The sequence below is a fragment of the Chenopodium album genome, chromosome 13 (genome assembly GCF_948465745.1).
Source record: "Chenopodium album chromosome 13, dcCheAlbu1.1, whole genome shotgun sequence".
In the NCBI taxonomy this organism is placed as follows: domain Eukaryota; kingdom Viridiplantae; phylum Streptophyta; class Magnoliopsida; order Caryophyllales; family Amaranthaceae; genus Chenopodium; species Chenopodium album.
In genome coordinates this window covers 15,432,089-15,445,980 of record NC_137846.1, presented here as the reverse complement: position 1 = coordinate 15,445,980, position 13,892 = coordinate 15,432,089, and the positions used below count along the sequence as shown (strand labels likewise).

The 13,892-nt window shown below is 34.6% G+C and overlaps 1 protein-coding gene and 1 pseudogene across 2 annotated transcripts; one reads left to right on the top strand and one right to left on the bottom strand.

The window, feature by feature from the left end:
* The first annotated feature begins 1,207 nt into the window (after window positions 1–1,207).
* Window positions 1,208–6,778, top strand: LOC145574637 (uncharacterized). Its single transcript, XM_081632471.1, has 3 exons — window positions 1,208–1,420; window positions 1,632–3,534; window positions 6,005–6,778. Exons 2-3 carry the CDS (start codon window positions 1,963–1,965, stop codon window positions 6,395–6,397), a joined length of 1,965 nt encoding a protein of 654 aa, XP_081488597.1. The 5' UTR covers window positions 1,208–1,420; window positions 1,632–1,962; the 3' UTR covers window positions 6,398–6,778.
* Window positions 6,779–7,320: 542 nt separating this feature from the next.
* LOC145574636 (uncharacterized) lies at window positions 7,321–12,808 on the bottom strand (annotated as a pseudogene). The gene is made up of 8 exons (XR_014098111.1): window positions 12,561–12,808; window positions 11,104–11,483; window positions 9,962–10,320; window positions 9,627–9,876; window positions 9,233–9,398; window positions 9,046–9,148; window positions 8,400–8,528; window positions 7,321–8,028 (listed from the first exon to the last, which is right to left on the bottom strand). The product of XR_014098111.1 is annotated as an uncharacterized LOC145574636 (transcript).
* Between the last annotated feature and the right edge of the window lie 1,084 nt (window positions 12,809–13,892).

Sequence of the window (13,892 nt, the reverse complement as noted above, 5' to 3'; positions counted from 1 at the left end):
TGTAAACGATTTATAAAGATATACTACCTCCTCATCCAATCGGAGTAAATCCAAACTTATTAAGCTAATTACGTCAAACAGGCGAGCAAATCGCACTTTGATTTTCCCATCATCTTTGCTCGAATTTAATTCTCTAATTAAATTAGATCTGGTTGTAAAAACAAAACAAAATTTAGTAAACAAAATATAAATATATATATATATATATATATATATATATATATATATATATATATATATATATATATATATATATATATATATATATATATATATATATATATATATATATATATATATATATATATATATATATATATATATGTATCCCAAATAAACACAGTGTAAGCAATAATTACAAATATACTTTTAAACATGAATATTCAATTAAGATTTTAGGGGCCATTTTAGCCCTTAAGTGTCCGAATTGAGCTCGGAATAAGAAAAAAAATGTTAATGCCTCGTTTTGCGTAACAAAAATGTATCGATTTGTGGGCAAGTATTTTTTGCTGTAAAAACAAGGCACTTATGTTAATTTTTTGCCAATTTCGAGCTCAATCTGGGTCCTTAAGAACTAAAATGGCCACTAAGGGCCTGTTCATATTTACTGAACTGAGCTGAACTGAACTGAATTGAACTGAACTTATTGCAGTTGAACTGAACTGAACTAAGATGAAATGAATATTTTATGAGAGAAGGAAATTAGGAGGTGAAATGAAGTGATTGGAGTTGAATTGAACTGAACTGAACAAAAATTAAGCTGAAGTGAACAAGCCCCAAAACCTTAATCGAACATTTTTGACACGAAAACTGATGCGAAACTTGAATTAGGTTGTCCTTTACAATTTATAACAACTTTTGGAGTGCAATTTGTAATTTTTTTTTAAATGGTCGTAATTTGTAAAATACGAAATTTTCCTATATCAATTATTGTAAAAGGTATACATTGTCATATACTCAATGTTTCAATTATTATAAAACGGAAAAGAAAGTAAATAAAATCGTAGGGTATAGAAAAGCTCAGAAAAAGGCAGATGGAATAAGGGTGGTCCGATGATAGACAGAGTCCAGTAGAGAGGTTCACCGTGCTGTCAGCATTAATGGGTCACCTCTGTAATCTTTACCAGTTAACGTGAAAGAGAGAGAAAAATACTCCCCAAAAAAAAAAAAAAAAAAAAAAAAAAAAGAAAAGAAATTAACACCCTTTTAATTTTTATTTTATTTTTCTTTCAAAAGAAAAGGGAGAGCGTGGGAGAATATAGATCCAAAAATCTCTGAATTTTAGAGAGAGAAAGTGAGTCAATCACAGTCATTCTACTCATTTTTTTTTACCAACTCTCACCAACTGTAGTTGAGTTTTTGAGGATTAATTCTCTATTTTTTTTTGGAATATTTCAGCTTTCTTGGTGATTTTTTCCAGGTACTTAATCCTAATTTTGTTCTTTGTTTTTCTTGGGTTTTAGTTTCTTGGATTAATTAGTTAAAGATTTAATTATTGTTAATTTTTTTTCTTTTTTTGTTTTGAATCTAGTTGATGCTGAATTAAAGGTGTTGTTTTATTTACTGCTGTTTGTGTTCTGGGGTATAATAGTTTGTTTAATTTGCAGTTTATTTTTTGTACCCATTTGCAGATTTAAGGTCTGTGATTAGAGTTCTGGTGAAAGTTTGGTAAATTTTGAGGAAATTGTTGTTATTTTGTCATTTAATGTTGAATTAGTTGTGGGGTTGTTCAGATTTGGCAGTTGATTGAGTATTTGGTTCAGATTTGACTGTTGGTTGAGATTTCTTGTAAGAGTTTTGAAACCCTGGAATTTATATTTCACCATAGTAGAGGAAAAGTATTGAAAAGTTTCGATCTTTAAGTGTATTAGATTAGATGGCTGCTTGGAAATGGAAGAATCAGCAAATTAGGTATTGAAATTACTGTTGGAAAGAGGTGAGAGAGGTTTAGATTGAAAATCAATGGAAGATTTGTCCAAATATGCTCATAGCCTAGCTCATCTAGCTGTTATGCGCCGAGATTATGCGGGTTTAAAGCGTATAATTTCATCCCTTCCTAGACTAGCTAAGGCAGGAGAGGTTACTACTGAAGATGAGTCTATTGCTGCTGAGCTTCAGGCTGATGAGCTTTCTGCTACGATTGATCGACGTGATGTTCCTGGCCGGGAGACTCCATTGCACCTTGCGGTGCGTTTGAGGGATCCTACATCAGCAGAAATTTTGATGGCTGCTGGTGCTGACTGGAGTTTGCAGAATGAGAATGGATGGAATGCTCTCCAAGAAGCTGTTTGTACAAGAGAGGAGCAGATTGCTATGATAATTGCGAGGCACTACCAGCCTCTTGCTTGGGCTAAATGGTGCCGTAGGCTTCCTCGAATTGTTGCCTCAGCATCTAGGATTCGTGATTTCTACATGGAAATATCATTCCATTTTGAGAGTTCTGTTATTCCTTTCATTGGCCGGATTGCCCCGTCAGATACTTATCGTATTTGGAAACGTGGGTCTAACCTTCGCGCTGACATGACTCTTGCGGGCTTTGATGGGTTCCGTATTCAACGTTCTGACCAGACGTTTTTATTCCTCGGAGATGGCTACTCTTCGGAGGATGGGAAGGTGTCTTTGCCTTCAGGCTCATTAATTGTCCTTGCTCACAAGGAGAAAGAAATCACCAATGCATTGGAAGGAGCTGGTGCTCAACCGTCAGAATCTGAAGTTGCCCATGAAGTAACGTTGATGTCTCAAACTAACACATATAGACCAGGCATTGATGTCACACAGGCTGAGCTTGTTCCTCAAGTGAACTGGAGGCGACAGGAGAGAAGTGAGATGGTTGGAAATTGGAAGGGTAAAGTGTATGACATGCTTCATGTAATGGTGAGTGTGAAGTCTAGGAGAGTTCCTGGTGCTATGACTGATGAGGAGCTTTTTGCTGCTGATCCTGAAGATAAGCTTGCTAATGGGGGTGACCATGATGATTTTGATGACATATTAACTGTTGAAGAAAGAAAACAACTAGATTCTGCTCTTATGGGAAATTCCGAGGGTAATGGCGAGGATGATGAGCATGGTGATGCTGACTGTCACGAAAGTGGATTAGGGTCTGCTTTTGAAAATGGTGATTCAAATGGTAACGGTAAAGAGAAGAAAGGTTGGTTTGGCTGGAACAAGAAGAACTCCAAAAGTGTCAATGATGATGCTGAGGATGCAAAGACATTGAAGAAATTCTCAAAGCTTGCTCCTGAAGGGGGCAGCCTAAAACATATTGATTCTCAAAAGGATGACGCAAGTGATCCAAAGAAAGGAAAAGATAAGAACAGCAAGAAGAAAAAGAAGAAAGGGCCAACCAGTGAGTCTAAGCATGAGAGTGAATACAAGAAGGGTTTGAGACCTGTTCTGTGGTTGACCCCAGATTTTCCTTTGACAACCGAGGAGCTTTTGCCATTGCTAGATATACTAGCGAATAAGGTTAAGGCTGTTAGGAGACTTCGAGAACTTTTAACCACTAAGCTACCATCTGGGACATTCCCTGTCAAGGTACTTTCACTTACCTCTTCTATATCATCTTTCAATGCTTCCCTGTGCTGTTTTTTGTGTTTTTGTATGTTTACGTTGTATTCCTCATTTATTACTTTTATATTTGAGAGTTTGTGAAATTATTATTACTGTCATTTATTGAGTGGTATCTAACATATACCTGTCCTCTAATGTCCATTTATACTTTCAATTTCAAACTTGATTTTTCATTTTTCTCTGACATTGTCTTTCATTGGAAGAAACATATTTCCTTAGTTGCTAATCTATTATTCATGATTACTAGAATCTTATGGTAAAATCTTGCATCTGCTGACAATGTCATATAGAACGGGCCACTGGCATGTTTCCTGTACATGAAACAGATATGGTAATTTATAGTTCTTCAAGATTTAGTTAGATTAGTCCACTGTTGCACCACTCTATTGGAAAACAGTTTGCACATTCCACCAAGATGTGGTTAGCAGCATAACTCAGTGGATGGGGGTTTGTGTGGATTAGGTAACATTGGATGTGAATTGAGTAAAGATCTGTAGCTCATCTATCAAGCCTTTATCTCTCTGCCTTTCTGCCCCCATTAAGCGATAATTGACAAAAAGTGAGAACAAATAATAATAATAATAATAATAATAATAATAATAATAATAATAATAATAATAATAATAATAATAATAATAATAATAAGAAAATCAGTATGAGGTTGTGGTCCAGTGTGCTGCAGATGGGATTGGTTGGTTATACTGTACTGTGATCTAACTTTAGCTGATACTTTGGTCCCATAATAAGTTGGAAGCTGATTTTTCCGTTAAAAGAGTCCATGCAACGTTCAGGTGCTGTAAGCTTCCAGCTGTATGTTGAGCTTAAATGTGAAATTTGAGTAGTGCAAAGCTGTGGTGCTCTTATGGGATTTGAGTTGGTTTAATAGTCTAGGGTACCCATTTTTTCATTGACGTTCTTTTTTATTGTGTATGCCACCCTTAATTTATGTAAGCTGAGCCTGTTTGCTGTGAAACTAGGCTAGGTATGCACTTATTATTGTCTTTAACGTAGGGACTTGCATTCATTTAAGATCACAACTTAGTGGTGCCTGACTTATTGAAAATATTGATAAATTTTTTGGCACTTTTTGTGACGTCAAGCTACCTTTTGTCACTTCTCATGCTTCTCAATGTTTGGACATAAGAACACTGCTGGAAGTACCCTTGTGCCCTGGTGAGATCTCAATTATAAGACAAATGACCGATTGAAGGAAAAGAAAGATTTTTTTTTTTTTTTTGGTGAAGAGAGGGGGGGGGGGGGGGGGGTGTTGGGGGTTGGGTTGGGGTGCAAGCAGTCCACCTGGTTGCAGGACAACTTATGAACAAAATCAAAATTGTGATTCATGCAAAATCTTATGGACAAGATACAGAACATAATATTCGTCAATGCATCCTATATCAGCAGACAAAAGAATATACAATTCATCATTTTACTATCATTTTTCGTACTAGCCAAAGGGCAACAGACCTGAATGATCCATCGACAATTGATTTTGTTTCGATCATTTTAGTCCAACTCTAGATCTTTGGTGTGGGAGGAAGGGTTGGATGTAGGGAAATGTTATTTGTCATTGTGTGGTTCTCCAATTTGAAAGCGGGGAGGCAGGGTATGGAAGAGGGGGCCTTTTTGGAGGTATTTTGGCATTCTAAAGTTAATATGTTGGCTTTGGATTTAAAAGCTAGGTAATCTATCGAGTCACATATGCATAGGCTTAGATTCATGATCATAGTGGCATGTCAATCATTCATTCTGGGTCATTTTGGAGGTATTTTGGCATTCTGAAGTTAATATGTTGGCTTTGGATTTAAAAGCTAGCTAATCTTTTGAGTCACATATGCATAGGCTTAGATTCATGATCATTGTGGCATGTCGATCATTCATTCTAGTTGCTGTATTCTGTTGTCATCAAGCGTATTTGGTGTTGTATTATTGTTGCAGATTTATTTTATGATATTAATGTTTGTGGAATGAAACATGCCAATGATGCTCTGAATTTTCAGCTAATCAATGTGAGGGCGATTGTATTCTCCTTCATGCTCTCACACACACTGACTTCCCCCTTTTTTGTTGATGAGATTCTCCCTTAGTGGATGGGGCCTTAGTTGGGGTTTGTTTGGGGGATATTCTTTAAATGCAGCCCCTATTAATAATAATTATCTGCAACACTTAAATAAAATGCTGTGCATAATCGCTTAATAGAAAATGTAATACAGTTTTCTGATCCATTATGCCTTTTTTATTCTTTCTCTTTGAATGTAGAATGTGGTAACTAATGAGCCTTGTTTGGTCTAAAGTGCTATGAAATTTTGTCTATTGCTCTTTACGCTGATTTGACCTTTTTAGGCTTATACAAAGACGTACACTTGATCTATCTTCCGTGAAAATTTTCCTCTAAATCTAACTGTTCTAAGCTCCTACTTTTTTCTTTATGCAGGTCGCCATCCCAATTGTTCCAACAATTAGAGTAGTTGTCACATTCACAAAATTTGAGGAACTCCAGCCTATAGAAGAGTTCTCAACACCTCTTTCTAGTCCAGCTCATTTTCAAGAAGGCTCAAAATCGAAAGACTCAGAAGGGTCCTCTTCTTGGATCTCATGGATGCGAGGAAGTCGTGGTGGGCAATCAAGTGATGGTGAGAGCCAAAGTCATCGCTATAAAGATGAAAATGACCCTTTTAGTATTCCAGCGGACTACAATTGGGTTGATGCCAATGAGAAGAAACGTCGCATGAAAGCTAGGAAAGCTAAGAGCAAGAAAAACCGTAGACCAACAACAGCACCCAAAAATGGGGATATTGGACAACAATTGAGTGAGGAAGTGGAGTAATCTCTGCAAGGAATGATGTCTGTATCAAGTGAAGAGACTCCCGTTCAAGGTAGAGGTAAAAATCTCTCCTTATGTGCACCCAAAACATTAGACCAAGTGATGGAGTGTTACATGCTGTTGTGAGAGAGAGGGAGGGAGGCTGCAGGGCAATTCTTGTTGACCCCAAATGGCGCTTCTTCATGCTGTCGTATTCTGTTAAGTGATGTGAAATTCGTGAAGTAAAAGCTACCATGTTTCTTGATAGCTTTGTTTTTGTTCTAACCTTTGTTTTTCCTCCCTTAGACCAGTGTTATGTATCTATTTATTATTTTTCTCACCCACAAGGTATTTGTTTGTTTCGTAAGTTTTCGTTCATCAATGTTAAAATGATCGTTGTTTGTACTTTGAGGTGTAGTTTAGGGATCACATCAATGTAGCTTGATGGCGATAGATCCGCTGATATATTACTTCGTTGAAAAGCTTGCTGAGTGATCTTTCTTGGTGCTAAATTGCTTTTGCAAGTGTTACTAGCTACGTTGCCAATTTTGATGAATTTGTGGGGTTGATTTTGTAATTTAGTGGTGAGAGATCGAACTAAATTCTAACTTCTTGGATTAGCACTTTGCAACTTTGCTCAATGGAGTGTTACATCATTCGACACTACTTTGTTAAATGGGGAATTACATCATCTTACAAAATCGACACTGTGTATTGAAAATGAGAGATCCGAATTTACTATAAATCTAATGACATGAACTTTGTCTACAACGGGTGTATACAGCCATACAGGACGATATAGCTACTCAACTACATTTGTATCTATATACTAGTATAATAACTCGTAGTATAAATGACTTTGTTGCTCGGAAAGCTTCAGTATGTGGAATCTTCTCATCTTCTGCTTCCTATTCAGTGTAATTGTAAAAGATCAGGTAGCAAGACAATCAGCATAAAATGTATATAGCTTTATTTAGAGCTTACTATTGAAAATCATCGGAGAAGCAGAACGATACATTATGGCCCTCAAATATACAACAATCTACTCTGTATTTACAAGAAAATATGTCACCACATATTTGTACACAAGAAAGCAAAATTGATCGATTGTAATCTGATCTACAATGGAATTTATAAATACTGATCCTTTCTCTTCACCAAAATCGGTCCTTGTTAACACTCAGATATCCGGCCATAACTTTTCCTCCCGTGTTCCTCATACCATCAATCAAAAAACACCACGTGGAACCTAAGGCACCGATGAAGAAATCAGCTTCAGTGGCCATCAAGAAATTGACCAAAGGATATTCCGTGCTTGTCTTTCTCCCAAGGCTCGCCTCATAGGTTGCCATTGTTATGTTGCTGACTTGCCTTTTCACATTGGTGAAATAGAAGTTCCATCCAGATGAAGTGTAAAGCTTTGTAAGGTCGATGACTTGTTGCATCTCGGTGGATAACCAGATGCTCCTTAAGTCCGGGAATTGTTTTCTTATCCTTTCAGCTAGGCGCATGTACTCCTTAAACTCCACCACCTTCATTTCGCAAGCTTTGTCTCCCATTCTTACATGCATGCTTAGTAGCGGTCTTGGAATCCATGGTTTGCGGTTGGACCATACATATTTTTCTATCTCAGGTGCAGGGTGGTCTGTTTCGTCCTGTTATGAAGGAAGCATAGCGATTTTATGATTATACATCATACACATAGTTATTGTATATGTTCAATACTAGAAGAGTGTCACATAAGCAATTCCAATTAGCTCATTATCAAAAATGACTTAAAATCCAATCTAAAATCCTGGATGAACACAATAACTTCGTCTCAGGATGAACAAACTGTATCTGGAATGCCTAACGATATTTCTGAACAAGCACATAAAAGAAGGGCTCATTAAGTGAATGGGTGTTACTATACAAGATGAGGAAACAAAGGTGACTGAACAAGATTATGCTGTAAAAACCTATGTACTTAATTCGTTTTCCTATAGATGTAAAGCAAAATGGTTTAAGAGTTACGTTGCATGCCTACCTTCAGCCAGTCTCCATTACTATTTGCGAGGACCATTTCTGCAGCCTCCTTTCCAAATGCAGCATGTCGAGCAACATTCATTAGATGGCATGTGTAGTCAGTCGGAAATCTCATCAGATATCGTACAGCCTGACAAATAATACCATAGTTAGTAATATGTGTTGATTTATCATGTACACAATCAAGGAAACTAAATCATGAGATTTAGCTTTCTCTTTCTCATTGCATATATTTAACTCATTCATGAGACGAAGCAGGAGGCTGCTGTCCTCAAGTCAGATCCAAAAATTATGCTATTCTCTTTACATAATTCTAACTAAAGATAATATTTACGTTGAGGTGATATCTCGAATCATAACTTCTGATGATGCCAAACATCTAATTATTTATTCCTTTAAATGTAGCCAGCTCTATTACAGTGTGTTTAGAACTTCAATCAATCAATCAAAGCCTTAGTCTCATAAGTGTGGTCGGCTACATAAACCAAAAGTGATTATTATGTGTTGTTAGAACTTCAGATTATGAAATTTAGAGGGAAAGGAAGATTTTCCGTTATTTGCATAAAGGATGGAGAAAGGGAAAGGATGTCTAAGTGAAGAAATCTATTAGACTATTACCGAGCATAACAAATTCATGAACTAGTTACCTGTGCCCGCCACCATCTTCTGTCCATTTTCCTATGAAATGCTACAAAACTCCCGTTTATTTCTGTTGTTGGTTGCAAATAACTCCAAGGAGCACCCCAATTTCTGCAGTAATTCAGTACACAGATGAATATTTCACATCGTCCTCAGATAATGTACGAGTACTCAGCAGAAGGTGCAAGAAATTACCTAGGAGTCTGTCCTGCCCATATCTCCTTAGAAGTGTAGTTCTCTTTTGCTTTTATGATACCCTTGTCCCATGCTTCCTTATGATTCATGAGTTCAAACGCACGATCCCTGCATTCTTGGGATGTCTCCGGAAGAAAGTAGCAAGACCAACTTGCATGAGATGATCCTGTAATATCCATCAAAATCACATTGACTTTACTAAATTCAGCACTCTTAAGCACCATTTCTCAAACAGGTTATAAGTTAGCTACTTAAAACACTTGCATGAGTTTCAACAATTAAAAAAGGCCGAAACTTAGGCATGATAGTATTCAAGACCTAAGATATCAATTCAACCAAACTAAGTACTAATAATTCCGATAAATTATGCACATCCATTTAATGTAGCTATTACCTTTGCAGCCCTCATGATCAGCACGGTTGTAGTAATTTGTTACAAGCACCCTCTTCTCGGAAATGGCTAGTGCAAGAAGTCCACACATTCCAGCAATTTATGCACCTATACCAAACCCGGGCAGTCTTTCCCAATCAGCCACAAGAAACTTCACTTGAGGGTCATGACAGTTCAATGGATGCTGATGAAGCCATACATCACGCTGCACTTTCCTTGTTAAGGGATAGTTTTCTTCATCAGATCCCGTAATCTACCAATGTAATGAGGATGCAGACATTAGATTATAACCAAAAGGGTAATTCATATACATTGTTGAAGATAATATAGAAACATACCCAGGGAGGATAAGCACCTTGAGATATATCCTGATGCCTGAAATCATTCAACTGCTCATTTTCCGAATCCTTAGAGTATACGTCTAATGATCCCTTCCAAAGGGTCCAAGGGGGGAATGTTGCATTAACAACACGCGTATCTAGCCTTTTGTTCATCAGGGCTTTTGACTTGCAGTTCTCTAAATGAGGAGCATTCGGGACACTTGATTTCGTGTCTGTCCATGGGTCTACTGATTCATTTAGTAAGTTACTCCAAGCTGAATATAACATAGACACCTTATCGTCGCCACAGCACAATTTTTTTCCCCTTGGATTCACTTCCCTCTCCACTGTTCTTGAGTTAAAGTCACTGTCTCCTACTGTATCACAGCAAATTAAAACTTCAAACTTTAAGACATGAACAATGAGCCCAACAAAAGAAAAAGTCAAATACTTTACCAAGAAACACTACAAATATTCCACAGTAAATTCTTGATTACTGATCTTGTAATCAATCATGTTGCATTTATACTATCCAAAAAAGAAAAGTTTCAAGGTCTTTTCTCAGTTACTTCCTCTGTAGACCACAATGTCATATTTCTATTTTAGGCCGTCCCAAAATAATAGGTCACTTTCAATAATCGGTAACTTAGAATTTACCAAAAACTATGGAATATTGACTCAATCCTTTAAATGTGAGTACACGACTTGTAACAAATTACAATTATTTAGGCACAGAGGTACATTGTGATATGTGTATCAACTACTTTAACCTAAAACAAAATTCGTGAGTACAACTACGAAACTTTAAATAATCGAACCTTTACGATTCATAGCATACATTTTCTTCAAAGAAACTAATTTCTTCCTACGAAGAACATTATTCCCTTCTCAATGTCCAAGGTAAATGCACTACAAACAAACAAATTATTTCATTGCCATATAATATACTCCCACCCTCCCACAATCAAATTATCTACTTTTTGCACGGAAATTAAGGTACCTAAGAATTAATAGAGGATAAATCTATTTTGGAGTAAAAGATGTATATTTTTATGGAAAATGTTAAACGTAGTCTTTATGGGCACATCCCAATACAAACCCGAATTTGGTAACCAAATTCAAATGTAACAATTATTAACAAATCGAAAAACTCGACTTACAAGTAATCTGTGGATTAGAACTCCAGGGCAAGATAGCAGCTGAAATCTGATGAAACTGAATGCCATCGAATTCAAAACCGCCGAAGGAAGTAAGACCAGCAAGGAATAGAGAAGTAAGACAAACTCCACAAAGAAATGCAACTACACAAATTTGACATGGAAATGAACTACTCATTGACAATGCCTTTTGTGACAAAACCCTTTCAAGACCATTATGATCTTCTGCTTCCATTGATGTTTTCAGTGTTAAATTTGATATATTAGACCAAAATTATTGGGATTATATCAAATCTTTTTTAAAGAAAGTGTCACACCCATCAAAATAGCAACCAACTTTTTCAACCACTTTATCACATGAAACTGCTTCTCATCCTTTGTTTCTGTGAACAAAATAGTACCAAAAACAAATGTTAGCTAGAAATTCACCAAAAAATTAAATTCTATTTCAACTATTAACCAAGGAAAAAAAAAAAAAAAATTGTGATAAAAATGATGATGGTATTTTTTAATTTTTACTTTATGATATTGATGTATTATTGAGAAATTAAGACTTGTAGCGTCAAAATTTATGGTGGGTGTATCAACCTCGTTACATGCATAATAATAAAGTATTGTTATTAATTAAAAAAGGGGAAATTTGGGTTTATAAATTTAGTAATGTACTTTCACGTATGTTGCTAAATATGGATTAAACATTAAAAATTTATCGAATTCTTGAAAAAGAACTTGTTTTTTTTGTGAAAGTATTATTTAAAAAAAAAAATAGTAAAAAAACCATAAAGTAAAAAAAAAAAATTCGAGATGAAAGAGTAAAGTCATATATCATGTATTAATGGTTTCAAAAAAAAAAAAAAAAAAAAAATATTAAAAATGAATATTTTGTTGGGAGATGGATTAGGAATTGCATGAACTCGAAAACTCTGAAATAAAGGAAAGGATAAATATAAATTCCAAAATATTAAAAAAAAATAACAAGAATTAAAAGAGTGATAATTCTCAAATGAAAATTCAGTGAATTTTCATAATTAAATACTCTTAATTGGGTATATTTAAGAGAGAAAAATAAAACAGAGGAAAGATTAATTTAGTCATTATCATGTATAAAAAATGATAAGAATTTCCAATTCTCATGTAAAATTCAAGAAAAAGGTTAAAAATGAAAATTAAAACTACCCAATTTCCATAAATTCATATAATTTTGAAATCAAATCACAAGAAAATAAATTCAGGTAAAATTACCAGGAAATTCTTTGTGATAGAGAAGCAGATAATATAGATTACTGTTGAACAACTGAACATTTGTGAGAGGAAAAAAAACAGAAAGAAAAGTAAAAGATGAGTGAAGAAGAAGAGGAAACAGAGGAACACTTGTACTACGGAATATAAACCAACAAAATTGAAGAAAAAAATAAAAATGGAAAATGAATACGAACAAAGAAGAAAAGAATCAGACTTACAAATAGCATGCAAATAATGTTAAAATGAAGCTAACAAATTGAAGAAAAATAGAGTAATGTATTATAGTAGAGTTATAAAAATGTGTGGAATTTTGATGTTGAGAATTTTGGTTGTAGTATATACGTTGGTCTAAGGATGATATTTGTTGTGGGGTGGAGTAGGAGGTTATGTATGTTGTGTATATTATTCCAAAAAGCTTACAATATTATAAAGCCTTTCTTATGAAGATAATGTACGGACTACATTTCAAAGAACTTTTCTTCATCTCTTTTGAACATTCTTCACTATTTTATATTGTTATACTTGTATATTGACGAGGATTAGATTAAATCTCATATGCATCACTTGTCATTTTACCTCACTTAATTAGGATTCTATTATGATAAAAAAAATGTTATAACTAAAGTGATTACGTTCAGGCTTTCTTTTATTATTTCGGGTTTAGTTCTGATTTTGAAAGTAAAACCAGAATGTTGTTTATATCTGAACATAATATTACACTTGACAATGGATAATTATTTCTTATAATAATTTAGGTGTGGTTAGAAGTACATAACTTGTAGGAAACCTATATCAAAACCCATAAGTTATAATGTATCATATTAATTACTAATTAATAAATTGTTAGTAACTAAGGAAATTAATAATGAAGTTTATTCAAAGGGTTTAAGGGTTATGACTTTTCATTGTTTGGAGAAATTTCTTTCTAGTTGAGTAAAGTACTAAAAGCAAATGAATGTTGCAAAGGAAGTAGATTCTATCAACTACAACTAAGAATATATTCTTATAGTGGAGAAGGGGGGACCCCCCTAAATAGTTCTTTGCCAAAAACACTTACATTGATAATTTGATAAATAGTATAAGCTGGCAATTATTCATTGCTCAACTATAATTTTCGATAATGCCAGTCTAAAATGTCATTTTTATCATCAATAATTCACTTCTTATTGCTTAGCATAAAATGGACTGATTGTCTATTTCAGTCCACATGAAATACTTCATTGGATGGTGATAGTCTATAACTTTCTTCTTTGTTGTTAGTTGACAGGGTTTTGTGTATTTACAAGTTGTCTTGAAAAGGATTTTGTCGCGAGTTTTTAAATAATAGTCCACATCTTTATTTTAAAACAGTTGTAATATTATACTCTGTGCTTAAGATTAATAATATTATGTCATTTACTTTTGACAAATTAATTTATAATTTTAAATTAAATCAAGTAAAAATAATTCTAAGGTTTTAGAAAAAAAAAAAAAAGTAAATAATTGTAAGGAAAGATCATTAATAATGGTGGAGAAATCACACTTTAATTAGTAAAGGTTAATAATGTTAT